General features: G+C 41.9%; 2 protein-coding genes across 2 annotated transcripts in view; both read left to right on the forward strand.

The window, feature by feature from the left end:
- Nucleotides 1–425: 425 nt before the first annotated feature.
- Nucleotides 426–9,525, forward strand: prdm12b (PR domain containing 12b; the record flags this gene model as incomplete). Its single annotated transcript, XM_079251576.1, has 6 exons — nt 426–660; nt 2,042–2,107; nt 2,205–2,329; nt 4,020–4,175; nt 6,239–6,353; nt 9,032–9,525. The coding sequence occupies 6 exons, from the start codon at nt 426–428 to the stop codon at nt 9,523–9,525; spliced, it is 1,191 nt and encodes a 396-aa protein (XP_079107702.1).
- A 4,050-nt stretch (nt 9,526–13,575) lies between these two features.
- The window catches only part of c5 (complement component 5), a gene marked incomplete at both ends in the record, with an annotated part of 64,871 nt that continues 59,255 nt past the window's right edge, over nt 13,576–19,191 (forward strand). The window contains one exon of the mRNA XM_079251745.1: nt 13,576–13,643. Coding sequence (XP_079107871.1) covers nt 13,576–13,643 — 68 coding nt within the window. The remainder of the gene's footprint in view (nt 13,644–19,191) is intronic.

Consider the following 19,191-nt stretch of genomic DNA (forward strand, 5'->3'; position numbering starts at 1 on the left):
GGGTGTGTGTATATGTGTGTGTGTGTATATGTGTGTGTGTGTGTGTGTGTGTGAGAGAGAGAGAGAGAGAGAGAGAGAGAGAAAAGGGAGGTGGTCTAACTGTTCTCCAGGTCTTTCTGTCTTAATGGAGCTGTAAATGGAGCCAATAACAGCGCGTGCACCCCCCCTTCCCACAGGAACGTGAGCGGAGGAGAGGTATATAGACCCCCCCGCCCCCACCACCGCAGCCCCTGCGCACCATTCACTGCGGCTCCGCGCGACCTGTTAACACCTTTAACTGCATGTGAAACTTGTGTGCAGGAACAACCTGCGGCTCGCGCGCTCTGTTCCAGCTCAACAACCCAGACTTTTCATCCCGCAAAGCTCGCGCGGACGCCCTGAACTGGACCCCTTACCTGAAGTCCTCTAGCTGATCCCACCGCGCCATGGGCTCCGTGCTGCCCGGCTCCTCGCTCGGGCTCAAGCCGGCCTTCAAGCCGCAGCAGCCGCTCTGCCTCGCGGACATCATCACGTCGGACATCCTGCACAGCTTCCTGTACGGCCGCTGGAGGCACGTGCTGGGAGACCAGCAGCACCAGCTGCACGAGGAGCGCACCGGGCCGAGCGCGAGCCCGAAGACCGCGTTCACCGCCGAGGTGCTCGCGCAGTCCTTCTCTGGAGGTCAGTGACGCTCCGGGACCGGGTCTTTAGCTGATCAATAACTTATCAATCAGTAAAGATATCTGTGAAAGTTTTACTTTAAAAGGTTGAAAATAGTAGAAAAAAAAGAAGAAGAAAAAAAGAAAATCAGGTTCAACGTTTATTAATAATAATGATCAGCTGGAAAACCTTTAAATCTAAGTTATTGATTAGGTCGCATTTAAAATCATAAACTTATTTAAATAAAGTTAAAAGTTATAAAAAATATATAATATATAATAAAAATATTTATTTATTGATTACATTAAAGAATTAATTCCGGTTTAAATGAATGAACCTGAATGGGAATAAAATGTTTCTAAATGTAAAAATCATTTTCAGGGAAGAAAAAAATTATTCTTAATCCGAGTTTTAGAATTTTTATTTTACAATTGTGTATTTTATTATTCTTTTATTTATTGGTTATTCAGACAATCAGACTGATCAGCTAATCAATAGTTTTATCTCCATCAGTAACTTTAAAATATTCATTTTATTTTAATTAACTAATTATTTCTCCTCCACTGATTAATTAATAATCAGTTTAGTTGTCGCTTATTGATTCCTGAAAACCCCCCGACATGTTTTTATGAAATAAAACTAACAAAGATTTTCGGTGATTCCGCTGCTGCGCGTGCGGCCCGCTGCGCGTGCGGCCCACTGCGCGTGCGGCCCGCTACGCTTTACGCTTCTTCTTTTTAAAAAAATATTTTTATATCGTTTGGATTAAAAGTTCGTTTCTGTTTCTGGTAAAATTCGTTAGAGATAATTCCAGACTAGCTGTTCTAGTGGGAGTGGAGAGTCCAGGTCATCAGGAGGAATTTCTGCACCCCTGTTTAGTTTCCATCTTTTCTCTCCTCTCTCGCGCAGGAATTTCGCCGCGTCTGAACTGAATTTCTGTCTCTGCTCGTGGCATTTAGGAGTTGTTTTCTTTTTTATTCCTTTATTCAGGTTTTTAACCCGGATAATCTCCCAGAAGTTTTTTTCTTGCTTTAATCTCTTTTCTCCTTTATGTCGCTGCGTGTTTCACGCTGCGGGCTGAGCGTGAAACCCGCAGCGTGAAACCCGCAGCGACACTGAGGAGAACTCTCTCAGTTGACTTTTCTGCTGCTTTCTGACTAACTGTGAAATGGATGTTTCTCCCTCTTTTTTTTTTTTTTAAATTTTTTTTTTTTTTATAAAACTCTATATCTTCATCCTAAACCCTCTGAGGGGTCTGGATGCCTCAACAGGTCATCCAGCTGCTCGTGGCGACTTTCAGCTTCAGGAACATCGTGATCTTTGTGCCGGCGTGTGCGCGTGAACAGGTTAACATGTGGAGCAGATGTGTTTTATGAGGAATTAACTACATGTTTGTGTCCAGAGGTGCAAAAGTTGTCCAGCCTGGTTCTACCCAGCGAGGTGATCATCGCCCAGAGTTCCGTTCCAGGTAAAGTAGTCCTCCCCGCGTGCGTGTTGCTGGAAATAAACAGAATATTGATGATGGCGGCACCTGGATGATGATGATGATGGTGTCTGTTCCGCAGGAGAAGGTCTGGGCATTTTCTCTAAAACATGGATCAAGGCGGGGACGGAGATGGGGCCGTTCACCGGACGCCTGGTCTCACCTGAACACATCGACCTGTACAGGAACAACAACCTGATGTGGGAGGTGAGAGTGACGTCACGAGACACCTATCTGATGAGCCAGTTACTGAAGTTTCATCTGCCTGGGGGCTGGTTCTGGTTCTGGTTCTGGCCTTTTAAAGTCCAGTCTTCTGTTACTGATCAGCTGCAGAAACCTGATCAGATTCACCTCCTTCTCCGCTAAAATTAATTATTTCCCTGTAAAACTATAATTATATAAAATCAATAAATTAAAACATTTCCCAGAAAACTCTTAAAGGTCATTAAGGAGCCCCACGATGCTGCTTTTCTTCTTTATACTCATATTTAAGCAGTTTAAAAGGATGTTTTATAAATAAAAGTCTGTGTCTTTCTGACATTTTCTGTTTGTAAAACAGCATTTTCTCCCTTTGGTCAGAGACCTTCAGAAACAGGAGAAAAATGGACTGAATAAGGTCTGCAGAGTGAAAGGATTTTCTTCCAATATTACCAACAATCACAATAATCAATCAATAATGATCATTTTACCATATGGAAACTGGAAGTCCACTAAATTACTAATAGGCTAGCTTTAGCTAGTTAGCTAGTTAGCTAGTTAGCGTTAGCTATTTTAGTAGCTAACATTTAACTCACTGACTAGTTGCTTTTCTGATGTGAGGATATTGACTGACTAGCTGGCTAATATTTAGCATGCTGACTCCATGTTGGCCATGATTCCTCAGCTAGCTGTTGTGGTTTAACGGTTAGCTTGTTAGCAACTACCTCAAACTGACAGAATGCTAACACTGTAACTTCTACCGGTGGGAGAAAAAACTCGATTCACATAAAAATCGGCATTTTTTTGTTTTACGGTTTTTAAATTTTTTCCTTTTTGGTCAAAAATAGATTTTTTTCCCCCCCATTTTAAATGTTTATGTTTCAATGCCGGATACAGAAGACGTTGCTGCTTTTGTCCAGCAGAGGGGGATAAATCCTCCACCGTCACATTTTAAGTCCAAAGTCTGGACACATTTTGGATTTTTACCTTTGAAGGAAAAAGCAGAGCTGGACATGTGGAAAGCTGTTTGTAAACTGGAATAAACATGTGGCGTACAGCGGTAACACGACTAACGTTACTGCCAACCTAGCCAGACGCCATCCTGATGTAAATGCAGCGCTAGCAGCCAAACGCAGCGTAGCAGCAAGACAACAGACGCTCAAACCAGAACTTTTACATGCTGTTCAAGCTTCTGAAACAAGATGAGAATTTCAAACAGCTGGTTCAGATAAATTACTGCTTAATTAATCTTAAAAGCTGACACAAAGTAGATGTTTTTATTTGGTAAATCTGGCTCGTCATATAGTCTGTTAACGTGGTCATCATGCAACTTTTTCAAATGGTTACAAAACAAACTAAAAATCTGCAACACTTAGGAACCGACATTTAAACTGAATCGGCACCCAAATCAAATCGTTAAAATTCAAAGAGTGAGAAAAGCATATCGTCTCAACCCTACTAACGTCCATAGCTCCTCTTGTTAGCACCTCCAACTTAAAGGATGCTTCATTTACCAACTTCCACACAGCCATGATAGCTAACCAGCATACTAACTGATCCAACAGCTGCCATAAGGCCAGACTTTCTGAGCTGGTGATGTTATGCAGCTGGTTTCTAGTAACCAACTGTTAACAAGCGACACTAACGTCTCCAGTTAAAGTGTGCATGCCTGACATCCACGTCTTTTTCACCTGGACAGGTGTTCAACGAGGACGGGACCGTCAGGTATTTCATAGATGCCAGTCAGGAGGACCAGAGGAGCTGGATGACCTACATTAAGTGTGCCAGGAATGAGCAGGAGCAGAACCTGGAGGTGGTCCAGATCGGTAGCAGCATCTTCTACAAGGCTGTGGAGGTCAGTGACGCCATCAATATCCAGCACATGCCAAACAGAGGGTCATATCATACAAACATGTGCTTCAAGTCATGTTTTCATCAGGACGAGTTCAGTCAGAGAGCTGCTAAACATCCGGAGAACGGAGATGAGTTCTGTTTTACAGAAAAACATAAATGTTTATATTGTTTCCAGTTTAATTTAGATTTCAGCATCTGACTCAATTGTCAGCACGTATGTCAGAGTTTAATCTTCATCTTCAGCTCACGCCTCAAATTAAATCATTTCATCACATTAGTTTGTAAATGATCTCCTTTTCTTAAAATTTCTGACAATTACTTCATAAAATTAATTTTTTAAAAAATTAAATAAATAATAAAATGAGAAAATGAGACAGAAGAAGACAGATTGAGATGATCTACATGTATACATACATACATACATACATATATATACATACATACATACATACATACATACATACATATATATACATACATACATATATATATATATATATATATATATATATATATATATATATATATATATATATACATATATACATACATATATATATATATATATATACATACATATATATATATATATATATATATATATATATATATATATATATATATATATATATATATATATATATATATATATATATATGCTATTTTGCATTTTATTCTTCTTAAATTACTCAGTTTAATTAATAAAAGTATAACAGAAGAACCAGAGAAGCAGAGAAAATCTGAGACGGTTCAGTTTTTATGATCTGAAAATGGAGATTAGCTTTTTTCTGTGTCATTTTTTACTTTTGAAGCTGTTTCTGTTTCTGATGTTTAATAATGAAGCAGTAAAAGCAAACATGCAGGTTATTTAGTGACACTACGGACTTGAAAGTCCAAACCCATCCGTCATCTGGGGTCATGTCACGCTGACCTCCAGGCGAGCAGCGCCCTCTGCTGGCAGCAACATGGAACACTGGAATCCCCACATTTCCATTAAAGACAAATTCACAATAGTTACTCAAATAACTGGAGACTGAAAAAGGTAATGACAACTGAAAATATTCTAAATTATTATTTAGTGATATAAGACATTGCTTTTTCAAATTTAATTGAGTTATAAATAAAATAAAAACCTAAACTGTCCTGGATAAATCAGAGAGTATCGCCGGTGGACCGGAACAGCTGAAAACAGCTGCAGGAGGCTGATGAGAATTTTTACATGAAGGACAATTTGTTAGTTCACAGGACATGTAAACTGTATTGGTTTATCATGTTTGTTTGCTTGTTTTTTTAAACATTGATCTTGAATCAGAATAAAAAAAACGTTTCACAATTTTTTTTTTTTTTAATCATTATTTTTGTCAATTTCTTCTTATTTCTGTAACATCAGTTTTTTTCCTTAATGGAGAATATAAATAAACCTGAGGATGACTGTAGATATTCATGATAACTTGAAAGCTTCCAGACTCTTAGCCCATCAGCATCCTTTAACTTTATCAGGTTATTAATAATTATTCCCAATATTCTCATCCAGAAATCCATGTACAGCAGCAGAGTATTCTTTTGGTATTACTGATCTGAGTGATAATCATTAACTATTTGACATTAATATGTCATAGTTATGACATTCTAATCACATAAAAAAAACATTTAAATTTTTGTTATTTTTTTAAATCCTTAATATGTTTGTTATTCACATTTTTAATTACCAGAGTGACATTTTAAAATGCAGTTTAATTTAATTTAATTTAATTTAATTTAATTTAATTTAATTTATTACAAATTACTGTTATTTTCAATTAAAATATTCAAGCTGCTTGATTTAATCATGTAATTAAAGTAAAAATTAAATGTTCTGTCTCATCAAACATTAATTTTTTTCTTTGTTTTATATAATAAAATTTATTTTGTTGCTTTCACAGTTTAAAGATTTTGCTGTCACAATGGACAGTTCATATTTTAATATTTTCTATTTAATATTATTTTTCATAATCTGTTGTCCCGATTATTGTTTAATTCAATTCAGTTCAGTTCAACTGGCCTCTGTGCTTCTCCTCTCTGCAGACGATCCCTCCGGACCAGGAGCTACTGGTCTGGTATGGAAACTCTCACAACACCTTCCTGGGAATTCCTGGAATTCCAGGAGGAGACGACGAGCAGAGCAAGAAGACCAAAAGCGGTGAGGCTCAGTGATTATTGATTGGATTTATGTATAAAAACGCTGCAGTAAAATATCCAGAATCAGAGATTTAAAGAGCGATTTTATCAACGTGACGTGAAAAAAACATTTTATGATCAGATTCAGTCGACATGACGGAAAATACTGACACTGATCAGAGATCATTAATAGAATGGACATTTTCTGTTTGGTGGAAATAAAAACAGCATCGATCTTCGTGTGTCCACACGGAGTCCGGCTCCGGTCTGCAGGGCCACACCCCGGCAGTTTTTCCATGTATCCCTGCTCCAACACACCTGACTCAAACGAATGAGTCATTCTGCAGAACTTTGTAGGCTGCAGGATCCAATCAGGTGTGTCAACCTGCAGGACAGCGAGGGCCGGCTTTGGACACGAGGAACAACGTTCCAGATGTTCTCATGCTGCTGCATGTCTGGCCGATAAGACGTTTATTAGATCCAGCTGGAATTAATCTTTTTAGACATTTTCTCACCTGAATCCACCGCAAAGACGAGATACTTCCTGTTCAAACTGAGAAACTTTACTGCTTTTTGTAAATATTCAGCTATTTGGAAGTTGATGCAAAACGTTCCAGTAAATCTGGGACAGAATTACAGAGAAACTGGGAAAGCTGAGGAATGCTCAAAAACACCCATTTGGGTCATTCAGCAGGTAAACAGGTGGGTGCCATGATTGGGTATAAAAGAAGCATCACTGAAAGGCTCAGATGTTCACAACCGAGGAAGTTTCAGAGTGATTCTCAACATACAAATACAGGAAATTCAGGATTTCATCATCTAAATGTCATCAAAAGAGGCAGAGATTCTGAAGAAATCTCTGTATGTACACAGCAAGTCCAAAGACCAACACTGGCTGCCAGTGACCTCTGAATGGTCCTGCATTACAAAACACACATCATCGTGTGAAGGGTATCACCACGGGGCTGAGGAAGAGTTCAGAAAACCATTGTCAGCTCACACAGCGTGTCTCCACGTCTATCCAGTGTCCTCTGGGACAAAGACAGAAAGGACCATCCAGATTTGATCAAGACAAAGTTAAAAATCCAGCATGTGTGGTGGTGTGGGGGGTGGAAGTGGGTAACCTGCACATCTGAAAAGCTCCTTGCAGGGAGCAACATGATGCATCCAAGCAACGTCTTCCAGGGACGTCCTGCAGCTGTTCCACCAGCGTGGTCGTAGTACGGGAAGCAGGTACTACGCTGAACCACCTGCAGTCCAGACCGGTCCCACACTGATGATGTCATTATGTCAAACATGACGACGTAACCCCGGGGAGCAGCTGAAGGAGTAAAGCAGGCTAGAATGGGACAGAATTCCATTCAACAAGCCAGCTGCTGAACGCTGAGTGTTAAAAGGAAACACAGAAACATAACCCTGTCCCAGCTTTACTGGAACCTGTCGCAACCATCAGGTTCACGACTCTAAATTCATTCATCATCCTAAGCGCTCAGTCCGATGAAGGGTCGCGGGGGAGCTGGAGCCTATCCCAGCAATCTGTGGGCGAAAGGCAGGGTACACCCTGGACAGCTCGGCAGTCAATCACAGGATTCTAAATTTGTTTTAACAAATAAAAAAGCAATAAAGTTTATCAGTTTGAACCAAGCGGCAACCTCCGACGGTTAAAAGTGAAGCCGAACTGGAAGTGTATAAAACTGCAGTTCCCCCTTCATCCACTAGGGGCTGCAAAACAGAGCAAATCCCCATAGACTCCCATGTTAAAAAGACCAACTTCACAACAGAAATAAACATGTTTACAGCCTGGTTCAAAAATCCATTTTAGGTTTAATAGGTCAGGTTTACCTTCATGACAACTGTAGGGGGGGGTGAATTTTTTTCTAACTCGCCCGTTTAAAAGTAATTTAATCTCAAAGTTCGGCATATTTAGGGGCGTGTCCTTTTGATTGACAGGTACCAATCTCCGTCTTCAAGTCAGAAGAACGTAGAACAACCGCGGTTTTTAGCCGGTTAACAAGGTGACTTAGCTTTAGCTCGCTTTCCTCCGTTAGCTGGTTAGCTCCCCTTATCTCGGGGTTAGCTTGGATAGCTTTTAGCTACAGAAAGCTCAGACTTCGCTCGATGTCAATCATCCACCATGACGCTCACAGCCCCCCTGTCAGCTCCACCTCATTTTTGTATTTTCCGGACGAGACGACCCGCATGCCCCTGCCAAGATGGCGATGGTAGGAACCGCCCACCGAGCTTCAATACAGCCCTTCAGAAACCTATTGGTGACGTCACGGAGGCTCCGCCCATCTTTTATATACAGTCTATGTGTACAAGTGAAACTTTAAAAGCACCATAGAAAAAGACAGTCGGTCCTCCAGGGCTGCTGTCCTGCACCTTTTCCATGTGTCCCTGCTCCAACACACCTGGCTTCCATCAAATGGAGCCAACAGACAATGAAGTTCTGCACAACGACTGAACAGTTTAGGTCAGGTGTGTTGGAGCAGGGATACATCGAAAACCCTCAGGATTGTGGCCCTTTAGGACCGGAGCTGGACACCCCTCCTGTAGTGCATCATGGCCGCATCCGAAGATCCACTCACACGTAAAAACATCTTTATGTCCTCTGACGGCCACCGTATGTTCATTGCTCTGCTTTCCCCATCTTTACCACTAGATGGCGATGACTCTACCTCTACTCTGATCTCTTTACAGACGACTTCCACACCTGTGAAAGCTCCTCCTCCTCCTCCTCCTCTTCCTCCTCCTCCTCCTCCTCATCCTCCTCCTCATCCTCCTCTGGTCTGGGCCGCATGCGGTGCGTGATCTGTCACCGCGGCTTCAACTCCCGCAGCAACCTGCGCTCGCACATGCGCATCCACACGCTGGACAAGCCGTTCGTCTGCCGCTTCTGCAACCGCCGCTTCAGCCAGTCGTCCACGCTGAGGAACCACGTGCGTCTGCACACCGGCGAGCGGCCCTACAAGTGTCACGTCTGCCAGTCCGCCTACTCGCAGCTGGCTGGCCTGCGCGCACACCAGAAGAGCGCCCGGCACCGGCCTACCGGAGACGGCACGGCCCCCGTGGGGGGCGTGGTGGTGGTGGGAGGAGGAGGCGTGCACTCGCCTCCCCCACCTCACCCACCCCAGCTGACCGCCGTGCCTCACCCAGCCTCACTAGTCCATCACATACCCACCATGGTGCTGTGATAACACAAACACACATCATCACCCCAGGTGTGGTGTTACCTAGGTAACCAACCCCAGTCACATTTCTGCACTTACACACCTAACTGGGAATGTGTTCAGTTCCAGTTCACAAGACATCACTGACCAGTTAACCTCTCACTGCTTCATGTAGATAACTGGTGGGCCGGGAAGGAACCAGCCTCACAACCAATCAGACACATTCACTGCTTTTTCCACAACCAATCAGACACATTCACTGCTTTTTTCACAACCAATCAGACACATTCACTGCTTTTTTCCACAACCAATCAGACATATTCACTTCTTTTTTTTTCACAACCAATCAGACACATTCACTGCTTTTTTTCACAACCAATCAGACACATTCACTGCTTTTTTTCCACAGCCAATCAGACACATTCACTGCTTTTTTCACAGCCAATCAGATGCATTCACTGCTTATTTCACAACCAATCAGATGGATTTAGTACTTTTTTCACAACGAATCAGACGCATTCACTGCTTTTTTCACAACGAATCAGACACATTCACTGCTTTTTCCACAACCAATCAGACACATTCACTGCTTTTTTCACAACCAATCAGATGCATTGACTGCTTTATTCACAACCAATCAGACACATTCACTGCTTTTTTCACAACGAATCAGACACATTCACTGCTTTTTTCCACAACCAATCAGACATATTCACTTCTTTTTTTCCACAACCAATCAGACACATTCACTACTTTTTTTCACAACCAATCAGACACATTCACTGCTTTTTTCACAACCAATCAGACACATTCACTGCTTTTTTCCACAACCAATCAGACACATTCACTGCTTTTTTCCACAACCAATCAGACACATTCACTACTTTTTTTCACAACCAATCAGACACATTCACTGCTTTTTTCACAACCAATCAGACGCACTCACTCTGTTTTTTACAACTGCATGACAACACGTGTTAGCCCATCCTGTCAGTATAAACAATGTTGTGTTTTGGTTTGCATGCACCTTATTCTCAATTAAGGTTTTAATATGCGTGTTTATTCAGGGAGACACTACCGTCTGAGCTCTGCTGCTCCTTCAGAGGAAACACTGAGTTTCTGGTTGCTACGCTAACAGGTTAGCATGCAGCTGCTGCATGATTGTAGCTGAGAATCTGGTACTATTCCATCCCATTATGGACCAGTGTCATTTCATGACTGTGTTCAGATTCTCCAGTTACTTATCACACAACACAGATATGTTCACATTATTAAGCTCCAGCAGAATAAAACATTAAAGTCACATGGTGGCAATGTGACATCATGAGATTACATCAGAAGTAAGCATATTGCATGCTCCGGTTATTGATCATAACATATGGGTAGGAAGGTGTCTAGTGAAAGTAATCAGATTACTTTTTAAAATCTGATCAGACGCGTCTACACTCAGGAAGGAGATATTAGGAAGCTCTACATTTTCCACTCTATCGTCAGCTTTCTTTCACAGTACGTATGCTGTGATGTCACTTCCTAGTATTTTCAAAACATCCATTTGGTGAAATAAACAGAACCAACAATCTACCTGTTTTTTAGCTGTGGATATGTCAGCTGTGGATATGTTTTTAGCTGTTAATGTGTGAGGCCGCGGTCTTAGTATTTGATGCTACTATAAAAGTCAGTGGTCTTATTGTTACACTTAGTTTGCACTTAGCCATAGCTGCTAATGTACATGCCCATGGTCTTAGCATTAGCAGCTAATATGGTAGCATGCTGTCTCATTGTTAGGTCCTAATATGGGAGCCTGCGGTCTTACTACTAGCGGCTAAAATGTGAGTGCCCAGTCTGAGCTTTACCTGCTAATGTGCAAGTCTGTGGTCTTGTTAGCAGTTAATGTGGGAATCCATGTTCTTAGCCTTAGCTGCTAATGAGGAACCCCTCAGTTTTAACGTGGGTTGCTAATGTAGCAGCCTGCACTTTTAGCATGTGATGCTAATGAGGGAGTCAGAGATCTTAGTTTTACTTGTTCATTTGAAAGCTCATAGTGTTAGCATTACGTGCTAATGAGCCTGTTGGGAGCCTGTTGTCTTAGCGTTAGCAGCTAATGTGGAACCCTGAAGTTTGCTAATCATCTGTCATGTGTAACTGGAGAACTGTCTTTTAGGTCTGCATACTAAAAGGGTAGCTAAACGCTCTGAAAACTCAGTTGTTTCCTGTGAAGAAGTTCATGACTTATTAAAAAAAAAAAAAAGCAGATCCTAAAGTGAAAGTTTTTATTGGTATTTCTCTCATTAATATGAGAATGTATTTGATGGTTTATGTTTGTAGTTTTTGATCATTGGATAAAGTTGTACTGGACAGCATGTGTTAAAAGATATAAAATGTCTGTTAATATTTCACTGTAAGTTTTTCCCAGAGGACTGATTTCTATGTGAAAATGGGCAGGAGACTATCTGACAGCCGACTGTCCAACTTTCTTCTCCTGGAATGTAAATATGCTTCAATCTGTCAAAGAAAACTACATGAATATAAACATGAGATGTGTGTAATGCTCAGAATATAACTCTACTGTCACTTTATCTCTATATGTATAAGGCTTGTACCACTATGTAAGTTATGCTGTTATAAAGATCACTGTAATCGAGTCTATATAGTCTTAATAAAATATTCCCATACGTCACACTCTGTCTAGAGTTGTTTTATACAGTTTGCTTTTACACATAAAGATGTTTTCATGTATGAGTGGATCCAGTGGCCTCATAAGATCCCACCGTCTAAAGATTAAGAGAATTAGAAGGAATCTCTGTATGCTTGGGACAAGGTTGGACGCTGGTGATCCTCTGCAGTAAAATCAGAAACGTTTCTCTACTACTCTGACTTTAGACACAAGTTTTCCATTTTCCGACAATGAGTTTTATAAAGAAGCTGGTTTTACCTTTTTACCTTCGACATGTTCAAACACGTCCCAGAAACATCATCTGACGTCTGACATGATGTATCTTTATCAGCTAGAGATGGAACCCTGGTAGATTTCGGGGGACGCGACTCGCTGGGTAATCTTAATGTTACAGAGTAAAAGAAATGACCACATGATGGATTGTAGCGACAAAAAACTCTTCAGATCAGAGAGCAACAAGGACTGAGGAGACAGTAGAAATCTGAGAAATTCCAGTAACACCATCAACCACGACAAGGTGGTCTTCATGCAGTCCCACACATGGTCCTCTCTTTGTGGGAGATTTAAACCAGTAAAAGCTCCTGGATGTTTTCCAGCCTTTTGTTGCTCCTGTTCCATGTACAGATGTGTTTCTGCCGTCAGATTCACAATTAGCTGATATTTTCCCTCAAATAGTAAAATGTCTCAGTTTCATCATCTGATAAGTTGTTTATCTTCTACTGGGAATAAAGTATGACCTGATGGGATTTCATTTCAGAAGTCTGGCTTGTAAACATGAAGTTTAGGTTTAGCTGTGTTAAAATGAAGCTCAGTAATCTGCAACGGGTCCTGCACATCCTCAGGCTGCCCTGGAGACCTCCTGTTCTGCTCGTGTCTGCTGTAAAACGCCTCATTTGCATGAACAGGTCATTAAAAGCTTCACGTAGAAGCTTCATTTGGAGCAAGCATGCATGACAGTGCTCCCGTCTGGGTCTGACAGGAGATAAAACAGACTTGTGTTGGTCTTGAATGCAACGCTGTAGGAAGCTCTGGATCTGATGTTGGCTGAATTGTGACGCTGGACTTTTTTATTTCAAATCCCTCTTTAGATGAACGTGAACATACCTGCTGGTTGTATCAGACAGTAACTTTACCCTATCTGGATGCAGAGACAACGAGCTGATGTGGACTTTAGCAGTGTGGTTACGGGAAGCTTCAGCATTACGGGACGGTGGACGGCGTTGGGTAAGACCAGAAAACACAGGCTGTGTAAACTATCTACAGGGACACACTCAGCCCTAAATAAACAGATAAGTCAGGTAAATAAAGAGATTGTGGTGATGTTCAGGCATGAGGCAATCCTCAGGTTTTTACTGTGTGCTGTGTCTGCAGAGATCAGTGTGTCTTCTCTCACCTTCAGGATGAAGGTGTGTGTCCTCCTGCTGTGTCTCTGCTGTCTCTACTGGAGAACAGAAGCCGTTTCCAGAACGTGAGTCAACTTTCTTCATCGTTTCGTTTCTCCCCCCACCAGTAGACCCACTTTGTTGGAATGAACTGATGTATGTCTGAGTTTGTGTCGGGTATGAGGTGGTGGTGGGACGCCACCTCCACCTCCATCTCCACCTCCACCTCCACCTCCATCTCCACCTCCACCTCCAGCTCCAGCTCCAGCTCAAAATAAAGAGCTTTTTAATCTTCTTGACTTGAGTGTAAGGAGCCAGCCTGCACAAGACAGCAGATTCTGACCCAGGATTCTGGTCTCTGAGGGTTTGATAACTGTTAGATTGTGCAGGCTTCTGATAGGTCGACTAAGTTCGTATTTTTTACCTTAATTAGTCGTTTGGTTTCTGATGACGGTGCAGCTTCAGATGAAATCCTCTGCTGGATGGAGCAGCTACAAAGTCCAGGTTGTTCCCCTCTGCTGAGTGCAGGTACACAGTTCGATCAATACTGAGCTGCAGGGGGGGGGGGGGGGGGGGGGGGTGTTCAATTCAGCTTTATTTGTAAATCACACTTCACAACAACGTCATCTCAGGACTCATCAAGTCGAGCCTGTTAGTCATAAATATCCTCGTCAAGGAAAACCAACAGATAGCATTGAATCTTGACTCGGATCCAGTCCTCCATCCTGAGCTGGACGAGGCGACAGTGGGAAGTAAAAACCTCCAGCAGAACCAGTTCAGGGAGGGCAGCCATCTACCTGGACTGGTTGGGGTGGAGAGGGCTGGAATGAGAGCCCACCATGTGTCACACGGTAGCGTGGAGATTCTTTAAAATACCAGCAGGGGAGCATTTTAAAAAAGAAGCCCCAACAGAGCAGCTTTTATATTTTATTAACAACATTGTTAAAAAACATTAAAATCTAAAAACATAAAAGTAATAATATAATAAGTCCCCAATTCCAAAATGAACAGAAGTGGGAGACTAAAACCATAAAACCTCTGTCCTCAACTGGGGACGAGCAAGATCCCACTAAATGTCTCAGAGTACAGGACTCGCTCTCTCCAATCTACCTGCTCTGCAGGTGTTATCTTCACCTGACCGACCATCATCCAATCATTTGAGTCATTCATTTTACAGACCACCGGCTTCAGAAGCCTCCTGCAATCACTTCGGAAAAAATAGTTCAGTTTATCTGAAACCCTGGTGGTCCCACAGCTGCATAAGGTCAAAAATACCAGTATGTCCGAGAGGGTCTTGGCTGCAGACTGGAGAAGGAGGCGGGGCTTGATGTCCAACCCCGCCCCCTGAACATTTTGATTAGATTAGCCCTAACTGTTGTAGAAATTTTATGTTCTGATTTAGATGTTCAAATAATTCATATATGGGCTTTCTGAAAAGGTCATGATGAACTTAAGAACTTAAGTTTAGTTCCACAGTGTCTGCTTATTCCCCTTTACAGAAATAGCAATGTGTAGAGGCCCTGAGATGTCTGCATTCAGACATATGGGATCTGATCAATCAGAACACTCTCTTTCTTTTAAGAGTGTTACAGCTCATAACAGACCATTCTTGTTTAGAATAACATAGATTCAGGGCTAACAATTGACGCCCTTATACAAGGGTAAAAGGATATCTATTTTTATCTATTTTGATGTAAATTGTTTTATAATGTAAAGCACTTTGTATTGTTTTTTTTTTAAGCACGAAAAGTGCTATACAAATAAAGTTTGATTTGATTTGATTTGATTTGATGGTTCAGTCCGGAACTCAGTTAGAGCATTCCAGACTTCAGTCCTGTCAGACCTCTGGACTGTCTCTCCAAATTGCAATTTGTATTCCGTTCTTTCTTTTTTTCTGTTCAATAAACTTTATAATCTTTTCACTTCAGAACCTGATTCCTCAGACTTTTTTCCACAACACTAACTCTAAGCCCACGCCCATTTAAGATCCAACTCCACCCATTTAACAACCAGCTCCGCCCACTTCACATCCAACTCCGCCCAATATCCAGCCCCGCCCCATTCTCCAGGCTGCAGCCGGGGGTTACCAGAACGTCCTGCTTCAGCTTACAATGACAAACCAGGAGAAATCTAGTGGAATCCTGTAAAAATGTCAACAGGGCTATTTTACTTCCAAATGAAATTCTGACATTAAAAAATGTTTAAACCACAATAAATGTTAGAATAAAAACTGTTTTTTTGACGGAAGACTTTTGACCACGAAGGTCACAAGAGCTTGTTTGTGATACAACTTCAAATACAATTATATCAAATAACTGTTGCTGTTAATCTTTGACTGTCTGATTATGGGATGGAGCCAAGAGGAAAAATTCCTAATTAAAGTTGTTGCTGACACATTCTTATTATTTATCTCACTTTTCTCATATTTAGCACATTTTTTCTACATTTTAGAAAAATTACACACTTTCAAAGACGCATATGTCAAATATAATATATGATATGAATATTAAATGTCTAAATGTTTTATCTTAAATCTAAATATTTAATACATGCATAAATGTTTAATCTGAGTTCAGATTGAGTGGTTACAGCAGGTGTAAGAGTTTCACAACCACTCACACAACTGACCATAAGATATATACAGTTTATTCTGACTTTTCAAACTAAACTGTGGGGATATTTACTGTTAGCGAGCTAGCTTCTTAGCTATATATTCATTTTGCAAAGGTACTTTGAGTCCTGTGCATAGCACCTGTGATGTGATTTATATATAATTTCAGAGAGGAAATGATTATTGTAACGTACATAAGAAACAACACAATAATACAACAATACAATAATACAACCCTGTTACCCTGTAGTCGAGGCAAAGGGTTAGCATGTTAGCATCAATGTGATCAACTCACAGACTGTAAATATAAGAAGGGCGGAACATCTGTGACGTCACCCGTAGGTTTCTGAAGAGCTGAATTAATGTTCATTAGGTGGTTCTTACCATCACCATCTTGCCAGCGTGATGTCTCTCCTGGAAAATACAAAAATGGACAAAGAGGTGGAGCTGAGAGGGGGGCTGTGAGCATGGGGTGAATGATTGACATCTATCAATCTACAACCTGCCTGTAGCTGAGAAATATCTGAGCAAACCCGAAGCTAACAGGAGCTAACTGCTAATCAGCTAATGGAGGTAAGCAGGCTAAAGCTAAATCATTCTGTTAGCTGGCTGAAAACCGCGGTTGTTCTATATTCCTCCACCTTTAAAGCTGGATATCACGTACCTGTCATTCAAAAGGACACACCCCTAAATATGCTGAATTTCAAGATGAAATTACTTCTGAACAGAAAATTCACTACACCCACTGTTGTCATGTAAGCCTGAACCTTATATGACCATTATATGACCTATTAAACCTAAAACAGATTTTTGTAGCAGGCTCTAAACATGTTTATTTCTGTTGTAAACTACTTTATTTCTGCTGTAAACATGTTAATTTCTGCTGTGAAGTTGGTCTTTTTAACATGGGAGTCTATTGGGAGGGCTGCACGGTGGCGCAGTGGTTAGCACTGTGGCCTCACAGCAAGAAGGTCGCTGGTTTGGTCAGTGGCCTTTCTCTGTGGAGTTTGCATGTTCTCCCCGTGTATGCGTGGGTTCTCTCCAGGTACTCCGGCTTCCTCCCACCATCCAAAGACATGCATGATAGGTTAATTGGTCACTCTAAATTGCCCCTAGGAGTGAGCGTGAGTGTGGTTGTTCATCTCTCTGTGTGGCCCTGCAATGGACTGGCAAGCTGTCCAGGGTGTACCCTGCCTGTCGCCCAAAGCCGGCTGGGATAGGCTCCAGCTTCCCCGCGACCCTGAATTGGAATAAGCGGTTCAGAAAATTAATGAATGAGTCTATTGGGATATGCTCTGTTTTGCAGCCCCTAGTGGATGAAGGGGGAACTGCAGTTTTATGCCTAGGCTTCACTTTTACCCACTGGAGGTTGATGCTTGGATCAACTCCAGCAAAAGTTTATCCTGTCAAGGTGAAGATCTGTGTGTGTGTGTGTGTGTGTGCGTGCGTGCGTGTGTGTGCGGTGCATCAATCAATCAATCAAGAATACTATATCCATCCTCAAGGGGAAATTCAAGGTTTACGAACAACTCATCCAAGATTTTAACAGACAAAAATTGAACATTGTAACCCAGACCACAGATCCGAGCAGCCTTAGGCCTCGCAGCCAGCTTTGTCCGGCGCCGCCTTACAACAGATAAGAACAGGGGTACATTGGGATCAAAGGTAGAGGGCAAAACACAGGAACCACAACACTGTGCCTCATGGGGGCGCAGTCTGGAGAGAAAAAATAAACACCATTGACACATAAGCACAAATTCAGTCGATAGACAACACAAGGTCCAGAAGGCAGTGAGTCAAGGGTAAGTGTAGACCACGGCCAGGTACCACAGTCCATGTGACGAGGAAGAGGGTTTGGTCAGAGTATCAGTGAACATCACATTCCTTTCTCAGGGGGTTGCGCCGGCCTTAAGGCCTTTGGGTAAGCCACATCCAGGTATACGCGCCTGAGTGTGTCTCAGCTTCCTTATTGGTCGAGGTTACAAGGGGAGTGGTCAATAAGCATATAGTTGAAACATTTAGGTTCAACATTTAAGATTTACATGTAACATTTAACGTTTAGATACGTATTAAATATTTAGATTTAAGATATAACATTGAGATTTAGATTAAATCTATAGTTTTGGAAAATAACATATTGACACATAACATTAATATTTGACATCTAAATATGTGTCTGTGTGTATATATATTTAAAATGTGGGGAAAATGTGCTCGATATGAGAAAAGTGAGATAAATAATGAAAATGTGGCAGCAACTATTTTAATGCTGAATTTTTATACCTGACCCCAGATATCTAATCACCACCAGAGGCCCATCTATCTGATATTTATTACATAAATATAAGTGGTTTTTTTTAATGACTAATTAAACGGGCATTTAAAGGTTAACCACATCAGGATCTGGTCTACCCCCACCAGACACTAGACCTGATCCCCCTACTACCACATCAGGATCTGGTCTACCCCCACCAGACACTAGACCTGATCCCCCTACTACCACATCAGGATCTGGTCTACCCCCACCAGACACTAGACCTGATCCCCCTACTACCACATCAGGATCTGGTCTACCCCCACCAGACACTAGACCTGATCCCCCTACTACCACATCAGGATCTGGTCTACCCCCACCAGACACTAGACCTGATCCCCCTACTACCACATCAGGATCTGGTCTACCCCCCACCAGACACTAGACCTGATCCCCCTACTACCACATCAGGATCTGGTCTACCCCCACCAGACACTAGACCTGATCCCCCTACTACCACATCAGGATCTGGTCTACCCCCACCAGACACTAGACCTGATCCCCCTACTACCACATCAGGATCTGGTCTACCCCCACCAGACACTAGACCTGATCCCCCTACTACCACACCAGGATCTGGTCTACCCCCACCAGACACTAGACCTGATCCCCCTACTACCACATCAGGATCTGGTCTACCCCCACCAGACACTAGACCTGATCCCCCTACTACCACATCAGGATCTGGTCTACCCCCACCAGACAATAG

Source organism: Telmatherina bonti (genome assembly GCF_933228915.1).
Source record: "Telmatherina bonti genome assembly, chromosome: 13".
In the NCBI taxonomy this organism is placed as follows: Eukaryota; Metazoa; Chordata; class Actinopteri; order Atheriniformes; family Telmatherinidae; genus Telmatherina; species Telmatherina bonti.